Below are 13835 nucleotides of genomic sequence, written 5' to 3'. Positions count from 1 at the left end.
TATACCAATATTGCTATATTATTTACATGTGCTTGTTGAGCACATCAAAAGTGGTGGACATAATACATTAAACTTGACAACTTAAAATACGTAAAAAGGAGCAAATAAAGTGAGATAGAAAGAAGAAGAAATGCATGCGCCCAGTAGGCGCTCATACATTGCACGCGACCACATCTAAACTTGCAAACAAATTAAATAAAACTTATTAACAACTTAAAATATGTGGAAATTAAAAATAAATGGAGCGAGATAGGAAGAACAAAAATAAGAAGAAAACGTGAATAATAAAAGTCAAGGGAGAGACCATAGAAACATGTCATACGACTTGAGGCACATACTCTCTGGTTTCCTAACAGCCTTAATGCTTCTCATGATCTACAACATAATTAATAGAGAAACATAACAACCCACTTTATGCACATAATTAATAGAGAAACATAACAACCCTCTCATGATCTACAACATAATTAATAGAGAAACATAACAACCCACTTTATGCACATAATTAATAGAGAAACATAACAACCCACTTTATGTCATACGACTTGAGGCACATACTCTCTGGTTTCCTAACAGCCTTAATGCTTCTCATGATCTACAACATAATAGAGAAACATAACAACCCACTTTTGACACTTTTGATAGTTTAACTTAATTTATTTTTCATTGAAAATCTATGTACATTTTTAATATATTTCGATGGGTTTTTTTTCTCAGTATTTTTCATTGAAAATCTATGTACATTTTTAATATATTTCGATGGGTTTTTTTTCTTAGTATCTGTTCATAACTACAGGCTCGAACCCACCACCTCCCGTATAAAGGGAAGGGTTTGATGCCACTGAACTACAAGGTCCTTGGCAAATCATTTTTGTTTTAATACATACATATGTGTTATCAAAAGTTACACTACATGCAGTATCTGTTCATAACTACTTTTCTTAACCTATTGAAGCACAAGAGTCAATATTGAGACTCGAACCCACCACCTCCCGTATAAAGGGAAGGGTTTGATGTCACTGGACTACAAGGTCCTTAGCATATACAAAGTACTAAGGATGCAAAGTGAGATTGATGCTATGTTAGACAGGGCAACCTTCTTTGTCGATGAGTGAGTAAACAATCTTTTTCTTTTGACAGCGGGGCAGTCGTTACACCATTCGTGCAGGTCGCTACTTATGCGACAAGGAATTTCGCTACCTTAGGACAGTTAGAGTTAGTGTATAAAAGGTTGAAAAAATCGCTAGGCATATGATTTATTTATTTTAATTACCATCACAGCTGAAAGACGCCTCCAACCTTCCTCCACAGTTGTCGGCCGTCCATTTAATTTTAACAATGAGTTTTCTCGCCTCCAACCTTCATCCATAGAAGCATGGAAGACGTCATCGCCATCTAAAATCCATCGCCGACCGCCAACCTCCAGACCGACGACTTCCAAGGCTCTATATCTGACCGGCGCCATCCATCGCTTTGACCTCCAAAGCTCCATATCTGAAATCCATGGCCAGCGACCTCCAAGGCTCCAGATATGACCGGCGCCATCTATCGCTTTGACCTCTAAAGCTCCAGATCCGAAATCCATGGACAACGACCTCCAAGGCTCCAGATCTAACCAGCGCCATCCATCGCTTTGACCTCCAAAGCTCCAGATCTGAAATCCATTGCCTCTCGTTGCCTATAGTACAACTAGAGACATCGCCTCTCGACCGTCTAGCGACCGCTTTCGTCTCTCTCGTCACCTGTTTTCCTCTTTCCGGCGAAAATTTTTTTTTTTGGGGGGGGGGGGGGGGGGGGGGGGGGGGGGGGGGGGTGTGTGGAGCAGTGGAACTGCAAATGCAGAAGCACAGTGCTAAAATTTGTCACGAGAGAAGGAGACAGGCAATAATAGCTGGATTTTGTATGTTCAGTTACAACCCTTGGCCCCTCCAACACTTCCCCCCTCTCTGTTTTCCTTACACTCAACATATATCTATAATGTATGGATTTAATTTGCATCAATATAATGATGCACCCTTGACACTATTGGGTCGCTAATAAGTATGCTGATTGGATCAGTATCCACATCATAACAAAGTAATAAATTATGCCATCCACATGCTTTACTAGTAGCCATATGGTGAAAGGTTCGAATCCTATTATTGATTTTATGACTTTCAAGTAACCAATAGCTTAGTTATAAGAATGCAATTTATAGAAAATTTGGATACATTTTACACACCTGGAAAGTGATATTTATACAAAAAGACTTTGGTGTTTGAGAGGGAAACTAACTCCTTAGGTTCCTTGCTCCGCTATAGAGGAAACGTTTTACTATGGGAATAGGTAAGTAGAATTACATTAGGTGACGAATTCCTATTAAATTACATATTTCCACAGACATTCGAACTATTGGTTGCTAATTCCCGCTCTCTCGAAGGCCATCCACGTTGTACTACAACTGAGGGCCAGCCGATCGGCTAAGCCTTAGTGTGCCCCATCCATAACCTATCAAGGACCAAAAACAATATGTATGGATTTGACCTTGTTGCGAATATTAGCATACAAGCATTTGGGGACTATAGATCTCAATTTACTTATTTACCTCCTTTACTTTTACCTACCTTCTNTTTTTTTTTTTGGGGGGGGGGGGGGGGCGGAAGGAGACAGGGTCGCTGCCTAGACTGCCTAGGTACGATTTTTGCAACCTTGAGTGTATATGACTCCGACATTCTTAATCGTCTTGTAAATACTAATACTTTAATTAGCCTTTCTAATCATAATTGTATTACTATGGAGAGTTTCCTATGATTCTTTTTGGTGTTTGGTACAATACTTTTTTTAATAAAAGCTAAACACCACCATCATATTATATTTTAAAACTGCACTAAAATTGCAAGGATCTATAGTAATTATGATTATATGACATTAATGTGGCGTTTGGTTAAAAAAATGAAAATAAAAATAAAAGAATAAAATAAATTCCAACCAGAATAGAATATGAATATTATCTTATAGTAATTATGATTATATGACATTCAATATATAAATTGTGTATTTTGATCTAGGGGTCCATGGCATAACTGTCGTTCCTAATATATTAGGAATAGCTCATACCAATGTGGGCACGAATAGATTACTTCGTGAAATTCGATCTATTTTTTACTGTAAAAATTGAACCAAACAAAGGAATATATGTATATTTTATGGATTGACATACATTCCATTGCCAATGAATTTCACGAATCAATTGTAACTTAGAATTCACTTTTAGAATTGAAAGAATATTTTAGAGATGTAAATAGTATAAAAAAATATTTATATTTAGTTTTTCTTTTTTAAGACGAGGACAACAACGGCAACTAGTACAAGATAAACTCTACTAATTAATGTGCAATAGCCTGAGGTAAATTATATTCCATCAACTCAGGTCACTCTTTTAGGGACAATTATATTTAGTTTTAGTATGCCATAGAAGTAAGTGATGATCAAGCAACAATAGTACAGTTATGAAATAAAAAATGAGAAACTTTCATTAATATACATCACACATCACACATGAAGTTATGAGTTGGGAACGAGTCAAGTTGTTGATTTAACAACTATTGAGTATGTATGTCATTTGTAGGGGTCAACATGTCAAACCCGGATAAACTGGTCTATGCGACAAAAATTAAAGTACATCCATGTCTATAGTATTAAACGGGCTAGCCCTAGTCTGCCCATTGTAGCTAATGGACTAGGTTGGACTAGGGGTGTAAACGAGCCGAGCCGAGCCCGAACTTAGAGGTGCTCGAGTTCGAGCTTGACTCGAAACATGAGAGCTCGAGCTCGGCTCGAGTTCGATCGAGCTCAAAAAATGAAGCTCGAGCTCGGCTCGTCTTATTTTCGAGCAGCTCGAGCTCGGCTCGATTGGCTCGACTGTTCGAACTCGAGCTCGAGCTCGAGCCGAATATCGACTCGTCATGGATCGAGTTCGAGCTCGTGTTGGAGCTCGAATTTGACTTAATTAACTACATGCATGATGCATCAAATAATAATAATAATTTTTGTACTCATACATTACTAATAATACATCATAAGTCCAAACTGCATAGTTCAAAGTACTCAATAGTCCATACAAGCTGACAATTCCAAACTGCATAATCCATCTTGTACACACAAGTTCAAAATGTGCGCACAACAACGAACATGAAATAAACGTCCTCCACATACCAAACTTCTTGATCTTTGGAGTGTATCCTTCATATACCGAATAGCAGAATCATTACTTGAAGCATTATCAACTGTAATTGTAAAAACTTTCTTTTCAATGCCCCACTCTTTCATGCATTTGAATATGGCATCAGAAATCTGAAGACCTCCCCTCGGTGGTGGAATGTTGATGAAGCTTAAAACTCTCTTTTGCAATCTCCACGAAGAATCAATCCAATGGCCAGTGACAACCATGTACTCAATCTTTTGATTTTTTGATTTCCAACAATCTGTTGTCAAACTTACTTTACTAATGCATTCAAGACTGTTCTTCAACTTCTTCTTTTCAAGCTCATAAACTTTCAAACAATCTGCCTTGCTTGTGTTTCTATTAATTTTTTTCCACTCGGGCATACCTCGTTTCATCATAATGTTGAATCCCACTTCTTCTAAAATGGTAAATGGATGTTCATGCATCATGATCCAATGAGTAGCAGACTCCCTCATTAATTCCATGTCAAACTTTCCAGGATGTAATGGAGGAATGGAAGATGAAACTCCCTCACTTGGCAAAAAATTTAACTTCATTTGTTGATCAATCATCTACAAAATCAATAATACAATTACTATTATTGATGCATAGAAAATTTAAGCTAAAGAAAATTTATGTAGTTACCTTCAAATTTGTCTTTCTTGTAACACATTTAGCTTGATGCCTCTTCAAGCTACTTGTGGTGCCCGATTTAGTTAATGTGAATTGTTGATGACAATGGTTACATTTTGCCTTCTTTATTCCATCTGGCTCAATAACTGTAAAATCATCCCACACACATGATGTCTTTTTTCTCTTGTTTGTTTGAAAATCTTGTTGGCTAACTGTTTCTTCATTTTGTTGTGTATCATGGTCATTGGAATGTAATCCTATTTTTTCAAATGCTCCAGCTTGTTCATTCACCTCAATATTTGTTTCAATATTTTCACCAACTGCATTACTTGAGGTGTATGTATTTTGAGGAATAGATGAATTTTCAGTGGACATGACTACTGAAAATAATAATAAAACTAATTAAGTTCACAACACCAAAACATAAGCCAAAGTCCAAACACTAATTAGTAATTACTACAAAGCAGCAAGCACAAGAATGTAAATTGGCTACTGAATCTCAAGACTCTGAATTTGACCATAATTTAGATGTACTCATCTCAAGGTTTATGAACCAAAGCAAACCTAGTCAATAATAAAGTATTAATGTTTAAATTTAATTGAATATTTGAATTAAATGTAAATATGTAATTAAAGTAGTATATTTATGTTTCCAAACACTAATCAATTTATGTTCCAAGAATGCAAGATAGCAGCACTTAACAGTTAACAGTAGTATATTTTTCTCCCAAAAAAAAAAACAGTAGTATATTTCTTTTATCCAAAAACAAACACAACAGTATATTTCTTCTATAAAAAAACAGTAGTATATTTCTTCTATAAAAAAAAACAGTAGTATATTTCTTCTATCCAAAAAAAAAAAAAAACAGTATATTTCTTCTATAAAAAAACAGTAGTATATTTCTGTTCCAAGAATACAAGAATGTAACCTGTTGCAGCTGCGGGAAACGGCAGTGGGCGAGAGGCCGGTCGATCTCTGCTGCGGCGGCGGCCAAAGGCTGGTCGATCTCGGCTGCATCAGCGACGGAAGCGAGAGGTGGCTCGTGCTGCTGCTTCGTCTGCTGCCGTTCTATCGCGTCGTCTGCTGCCGTGAGGGATAAACGGGAAGTGGGAGGAATGGAGGTGGAGACCGGAACTGGAGAGGTGAGACTTGAGAGGTGAGAGGTGAGAGGAGAGGTATGCTGATGGTGAGTGGCGGCTTAAGCTTAAGCTTTTGATTTAGGGTTAACTGTACCTATGTCTTTACTCTTTTTTATTATTATTATTATTATTATTATTATTATTATATAAAAATATGTGTGGCTCGCGAGCAGCTCGACGAGCCACGAGCCTAAAATATTTAGGCTCGAGCTCGACTCGATTATTTAACGAGCCGGCTCGAGCTCGGCTCGAGCTCGAAGTTGACCGAGTTCGAGCCGAGCTTTGACCGAGTAGCTCGCGAGCGGCTCGCGAGTGGCTCGACTCGTTTACACCCCTAGGTTGGACCAACACAAATGAGTAAATGGACTGGACACTGGGCTAACATGTTTGCTTCACACCTCTACTTGTGTCCAAACATGTGGATACATTGAAGGATTCACATAGTTGTAAATTAAAGACTAAACTAAAAAAAAAAAAGAAAAAAAAAGTTAACAATATAAATGTATTGTACGCATGTGCCCATTGGGTGCGCGTGCATTGCACGCGCTTATTGAGCACATGCTTACAATATACTCATATTGCTATCTTATTTACATGTGCTTGTTGGGCACATCAAAAGTGGTGGACATAATACATTAAACCTGACAACTTAAAATACGTAAAAAAGGAGCAAATAGAGAAAGATAGAAAGAAGAAGAAACGCATGCGCCCAGTAGGTGCTCATACATTGCACGCGACCACATCTAAACTTGCAAACAAATTAAATAAAACTTATTAACAACTTAAAATATGTGGACATTAAAAATACACATGGAGCAAGATAGGAAGTACAAAAATAAGAAGAAAATGTGAATAATAAGCCAAGGGAGCGACCATAGAAATATGGCATACGACTTGAGGCACATACTCTCTGGTTTCCTAACAGCCTCAATGCTTCTCATGATCTACAACATAATTAATAAAGAACATAACAACCCACTTTTGATAGTTTAACATTTTACTTAATTTATTTTTCATTGAAAATCTATGTACATTTTTAATATATTTCGATGGGTTTTTTTTCTAACAAATCATTTTTGTTTTAATACATACATATGTATTTCAATATAGATTACATGATCTTTGGCTCTCACAACTTTAGATCTCTGCATAATTTTTAAAATATGTTATCAAAAGTTACACTACAATAGTCATTCGGCTAACGAGTTTATATTTATTAATTAAATATATACAAAGTACTAAGGATGCAAAGTGAGATTGATGCTATGTTAGAGAGGGCAACCTTCTTTGTTGATGAGTAAGTAAACATTCTTTTTCTTTTGACATATTTACTTAGTGTATAAAAGGTTGAAAAAATCGCTAGGCATCTTATTTATTTATTTTAATTACCATCACAGCTGAAAGACGCCTCCAACCTTCCTCCATAGAAGCATGGAAGACATCATCGCCATCTGAAATCCATCGCCAACCGCCAGCCTCCAGACCGACGACCTCCAAGGCTATAGATCTTACTGGCGCCATCCATCGCTTTGACCTCCAAAGCTCCATATCTAAAATCCATGGCCAGCGACTTCTAAGGCTCCAGATCTGGCCGGCGCGCTTTGACCTCCAAAGCTCCAGATATGAAATCCGTGGCCAACGACCTTCAAGGCTCCAGATCTGACCGACGTCATCCATCGCTTTGACCTCCAAAGCTCTAGATCTGAAATCCATGGCCTCCTGTTGCCTGTAGTACAGCTAGAGACATCGCCTCTCGACCGTCCAGCGACCACTTTCGTATCTCTCGTCGTCGTCTGTTTTCCTCTTTCCAGTGAAAAAAAATTGGAGGGAGGGGTGAGACGGGACCGCTGCATAGACCGTCTAGGTGCGATTTTTGCAACCTTGAGTGTATATGACTCCTATATTATTAGTCGTCTTGTAAATACTAATACTTTAATTAGCCTTTCTAATCATAATTGTATTACTATGGAGAGTTTCCTATGATTCTTTTTGGTGTTTGGTTTAATATATACTTTTTTTAATAAAAGCTAAGCACCACTACCACCCTATTATATTTTAAAACTGCACTAAAATTGCAAGGATTTATAATTAAAAAATATTTGCGAATCGTAATTATGATTATATGGCATTAATGTGCCGTTTGGTTAAAAAAAATAAAAATAAAAGAATAAAATAAATTTAAACCAGAATAGAATATGAATATTATCCTATTGTTTGGTTCACAAGGAGAAAAAAATATTGAATTATAAGGAAATCATATTATTGTGTTTGGTTGGACCGATGAATAGAAAATAAATATCATTAAATAATCAAAATATCACTCACACATACCATGGGCTAGTGCACCAATATATATAGTTTAATATTTTAAAAATTTTAAATTAGAGACATAAAAAGTTAAAATATATTTAACTAATAACAATTAAAAAAAATAAAAAAAAATAAAAGGATGAGCGAGCCAACTATGGACTCATTAAGTATCGGGTAAGGCCTCAAAGCCTGTCCCGCCTTGATAGCTATATATGAACGTATGGAACTGGAATAAAGAAAAAAGCATAAACTATATACTCACACATATAAAAATAAAAATGAAAGGAAGATGAAACATATAAACATGTTATGTACCTTAGTGATGACGAGAAGCCAACTGGGAGGCCTATATATGTACTGATATGAATTGATAAGAGTATTTTTAGATTTATAATAGTAAATTAAATAAAATAAAATAAAAAACTATTCCTAATAGGGCAAATTATTTTGTGGACCCGGGTTTAAAAATACATAATTTACATATTAAATGTTCACAATTTTTATATGTTAAACGTTCACAATTTACATAATGAATATTCACAATTTACATAATAAATATTCACAATTTTATATATTAAATGTTCACAATTTACATACTGAATATTTATAATTTAAATTGTGAACATATATTCAGCATGTAAATCGTGAACATATATTCAGCATGTAAATTGTGAACAATCAATATATAAATTGTGTATTTTGACCCAGGGGTCCATGGCATACCAGTCGTTCCTAATATATTAGGAATAGCTCATATCAATGTGGGCTTTGGAAATGGCTATTCCCCTAGCAAAGGAAAAACGAATATATTATTTCGTGAAATTCAATTTATTTGTTGCTGTAAAAATTGAACCAAACAGAGAAATATATGTATATTTTGTGGATTGACATTCCATTACCAATGGATTTCACGAATCAATTGTCACTTAGAATTCACTTTTAAAATTGAAAGAATATTTTAGAGACGTAAATAGTAAAAATAAAAATCAATTATATTTAGATTTTTTAGGACGAGGACAACAACGACAACCGAGATAAACTTTGCTAATTAATGTGTAATACCCTGATGTAAATTATATTGCATTCACTCGGTCACTCTTTTATGGATAATTACATTTAGTTTTAATACGTCATAGAAGTAAGTGTCGATCGAGTAACAATAGTTATGAAATAAATAATGAGAAACTTTCATTAATATACATCACACATGAAGATATGAGCTGAGATATGAAGTTTCCATGAAGAAACAATTGATGAATACATAAGCGAAGCATCACTAGACACGAGGCAGATCAGATGACACACATATTGTTTACTTACATTTGGAAATTAAACTAAAACACAAACTTTTATTTATAGACCGATGATGAATTAATTATCTGCCACCTAAAAACTTGTCAACGTCGCTATTCGTTCCCCTCGACAAAAACTTCATACAAATCGGCGGTTTCACCCCCGCCAACGCTAAAATCGAGCTAGGAACCGACCAAAGCCCATCCCCACAGATCAACCCAGAAGCCACCGCGGGAGCAAACGCCGCAGCTTTAGCCTTATCCGTTATCTCCCACACGAAAAGTATCAAGCTTCCAAGGCACATGTCGATGGCGAAATAAGAGCCGATGTAGAACGGGATCGCCATTGCCATGGGGAGAGGGATGAAGCGCGACCACTTGGTCGGCATGAAATCCTTGACGGCGTTGATGGCCATGGCGCCGAAGAAGAAGATGCAGCAGAGGAGGAGGCAGTATTTGGGGAGCGAAGAGAAGCCGTCCACGCCCAAGATGGCCATGTTCCTGTACGCCAAGGCGAACGGCGCCGGGTATTGCGAGTCCGGGTCGCCCAGGTTGGGGAAGGCGTTGTAAAATAGCCAGAAGACGGACGGCGCGAGCACGCAGCCCATCGCGGTTCCGATCACTTGGCTTACGAACATTGACCGCGGTGACGCCAGTGTCATGTACCTGTTAGATATAAATACAGTAACATAAAACTTAAATCATGAGGAGACAACCTCTTAGTAGAGCCATACATGTTGCTTTTGGTATAGTTTGCACAAAAACATTAGTGATTTTATCTATCACTTCTTTCCTCTATATTATATAATGTCATCCTAAAATTGATAATGAGTTAAAATCGATCGGGAATGGCTATATTCATCATGAATTTATAGACAAATAAAATTGAATATCTAAGTATTTTATTTGACTAAATCACTTATTAATTTAGTCATATACTTGTACCAAAATAACTTAATTAATAAAACAAATACCAATTTTGGTCTCATGAGTATTAGCAAAATGACAGTTTTAGTCCACATGTTTTATTTCTATCAACGTTTAACCACGACTATTATTTTAGTATCGATTTTCATCCACGACTATTATTTTAGTGTCAAAATTCATCGCACCAGTCATTAATCCGTTTAAAACGTGTCGAAATCTAAAATTTTAAGGGTATTTTTGTCATTCTCAACTTAATATCTCAATTTAAGCATGAATAAATGAATTTAAGTCTTAAAATTGATCACAATTCGCAGTTCTCATCCTTATCTTACCTTATTTTGAGGAGAAGAATTGTGAATTGTGATCGATCTTAAGGTTTAAATCATTTTATTATGCTCAAATTGTGATCTTAATTTGAAAATGATAAAAATATCCTTAAAAATTTTAGATTTCGGCACGTTTTAAACAGATGGGTGATTGATACGATGAATTTTGGCACTAAAACAATAGTCGTACATGAAAATTGATATTTAAACAATAATTGTAGATAAAAATTGGTAAAAATTAAACATGTTGACCAAAACTGTCATTTTAGTAATACTCGTGAGACTAAAATAGAGTACTATATTATATAATGGAAAATTCTTACAGTACCCGGTCTTGAAATCTTGCATCAAGTCGGAAGCTGTCGAAACGATGTTCATCATAACCCCGCAGGCCGCTAATCCTGCCAAAACCCCGCCGTGCGACTTACCCGCCCACGCCCCGATCGTGAAAATCGCCAGTTTCCCGTAAGTGGAGGCCAGGGACCAGTCGGTCAGCCCGCAGCCGTAGGCGTTACAGAACGCAAGCGCCGGCGCGACGATGTAAATGACCAAAATATAGTACCATTTCAGCTGCGGAAATAGCTTAGGCAGAGTTGCAGCGGAAACCGCGGCGATTGCGACGTAGCCGCCAAACGCGAGCCAGGTCGGGATTTGGTCCTTGAGGAAAACCTGAGTTCTGCGCTGATCGTCGAACGAGGGAGCCGCGTCTGGGTCGCCGGAGGAAGGGCTGTTGGTGACTGGGATTACGCCGCCGGGGCCCTTGTTCTTGAGTTGAGCAGACAAGGCAATCAGCGTTCTGCTCAGAACTTTGAAGAAATTGTAAAGTCCATCTCCGAGAATCATTGATATTGCGATGAAAACCTGGGTTTAAAGAAATCTTAACCCTAATAAAACACATAAAACCTGAAATCTTGTGAAGGTTAAAGGCAAAAGGGATTGGAAGATATATATATACCCTGTAACCTTGGATGCCATGGAGGCTGGTGTTGCTAGGTTCAGTATACCAATCACCTTTTCTGTTCTGGATAAGAGGCCACATTATACCCCAAGAAAGAATTGCTCCAAGTAACACCGAGATGTTGATTATATATGGGCAAATCATTCCCACACCAACATATGTTGCTGAGAAATCAAAGTAAAACCTGAAATGAAGATGAGCACAAATTAAGTACTGTTTGGTGCTTCCCTCCTTCAACAGTTCAAAGCTGCACCTGTTAGTAACAACTAGTGTTGTAAAAAACCCCCTATGCAATAGGCACGGATGGGCGACTTAGGTGCTGACCAGCTAGGCACGACTATGCCGCATAGTTGATTGATTAGTTTTTTTTTTTTTTTGTTTAAAAAAAAACAAAAACCTTTACTCAAAACGATATTGTTTTGAGCGAAATAATCTTAAATTGTTCAAACTCGATTAATAATTAATATTTTAATGTTAACTATTAAATAGTTTATAATTATTAGTTTTTAAAAAATTAAAGAATTGAAACAAAATTTTTAAAAAGTTAAAACTAAAAAAAAAACCCGAACACCTATGCGTCGATTAATCGCCATCTAGGCGCCCCGACGTCGGATGGGTCTCTAGCTATTTTTTCAACCATAGGAACAACCTAAGTTGGTGAGGTTGTTGACTTGATAACTATCGAGAGTTTCAAATTTGACTCCGTTAGTCTTGATTTGAGCGATCAACTATGGATAACCTAAATTGATTTACCTCTTTTTTATCCTATGCTTGCTAGATCACTGAGGTGGTTTACGCAATGTACACTCTCAGTCTGGTTTTTTTGGTTATTTAGAAAAAAGTTGTACCTGTTTGCATAAGCTTTGAGGCCGAAAGTTGGGAAGGAATCGAATCCACAATCCTCTCCTGCAGTAAAGAACCACTGGAAGAAACCCCACAAAAAGCTGAAGGAGAAGAACTTGCCCAATGCTCTAACCTGTTTCCTGGTTCAGAAATTTGTATTCCCAGAATTTATCAACAACAGATCAGAGATATGTAACATCAAAGGAGAGGGTGTAAAGGGCCTTACTTGGCTAGCTTTGCTCCTTGAGGAGTATGAAAACTGTTTATAAGGTGAGCAGTTGCAGTGCCACTTGGATATATCAATTTGAAGTCTATAACCATTATCTGCAGAGCCATTGATATATACACCACAGAGGGTTAAAATCTATAGGGTGCCTTTAGTAACACAAACCCAAAAAATTGGAGAATTGAAATAAACTCATTACCTTGCGAAGAGGCACCACAGAAAACAGGCCAAGAAAACTAACGATGAACAGAAACCCAATCATCCATCCCAAGTGTGGGTTTTTGATGTTCTGAGCATCCAATGCTTCTGATGACTGTTTGGCAACTGATTCACTCATGCCAAAGAGATATGACCCGAAACCCCCTACAACACTATCCAGTCAAACCAACACTAAAAAAGATAAATTTAACACTCTAACAACAACACGTTTAATTCACGGATTAGGCCTGGAATGAACTGACAATTCTGAAAATAGACCTATTTCATTCTTTTTATTCCCAATCAAACACTAAAATAAGTATGTTCCTTGTCTATTCTATTTTTTTTTATTCTAGGATTAAGAGAAGGTTCATACCACTAAAAGCGATACCAGAGGTGGCAACAACACAGGTCTGAATAACAGTATTCTCCTGCCTGGTAAACGGCTGTTTCAGCATCCCAGTTCTCTCCAAGAACGCCGTCCACGTCTTCACAAAGAAGAACCCCAGCAGCCCGGCCGACACGTTAAGCGAAGGAATGATTCCGGTGGTGAGGTTGAACTTCATCACAATCACCGTGAACAACACCCCCAATCCCAGGCTCACCACAAAAGCTCTGACTGTCAACTGGTTTTGCCATGGCGGAACTTCCTTGTCCTTGAAGATCATCTCAACAGACTCCACTACTCCCACTTCTTTCTTCTCACCAAAACCTTCATCTTTTAATTCCTCCTTCCTTATCATCAGATCTGCCGACCCGTTTTCAACCCTATCACCAT

General features: G+C 37.2%; 1 protein-coding gene across 1 annotated transcript; it reads right to left on the bottom strand.

Moving 5' to 3' along the window:
• Positions 1–9521: 9521 nt before the first annotated feature.
• LOC116017220 (probable metal-nicotianamine transporter YSL7) lies at positions 9522–13835 on the bottom strand. Its single transcript, XM_031257761.1, has 7 exons — positions 13434–13835; positions 13059–13222; positions 12860–12957; positions 12639–12773; positions 11788–11974; positions 11161–11693; positions 9522–10245 (listed from the first exon to the last, which is right to left on the bottom strand). The coding sequence occupies exons 1-7, from the start codon at positions 13798–13800 to the stop codon at positions 9663–9665; spliced, it is 2067 nt and encodes a 688-aa protein (XP_031113621.1). The 5' UTR covers positions 13801–13835; the 3' UTR covers positions 9522–9662.

Source organism: Ipomoea triloba, chromosome 4 (genome assembly GCF_003576645.1).
Source record: "Ipomoea triloba cultivar NCNSP0323 chromosome 4, ASM357664v1".
Classification (NCBI taxonomy): Eukaryota; Viridiplantae; Streptophyta; class Magnoliopsida; order Solanales; family Convolvulaceae; genus Ipomoea; species Ipomoea triloba.
This window is presented reverse-complemented; position numbering and strand designations above follow the sequence as displayed.

Bases quoted from the DNA above. Each gene is read 5' to 3' on its own strand.
- LOC116017220 (XM_031257761.1), bottom strand. From the start codon at position 13,800: ATGATAAGGAAGGAGGAATTAAAAGATGAAGGTTTTGGTGAGAAGAAA. The intron at 12,774-12,859 runs GTAAGGCCCTTT...TTTCTGAACCAG, and splicing joins CAAGGAGCAAAGCTAGCCAA to GAAACAGGTTAGAGCATTGG. The intron at 11,975-12,638 runs GTACAACTTTTT...TCTTCATTTCAG, and splicing joins CTCAAAGCTTATGCAAACAG to GTTTTACTTTGATTTCTCAG.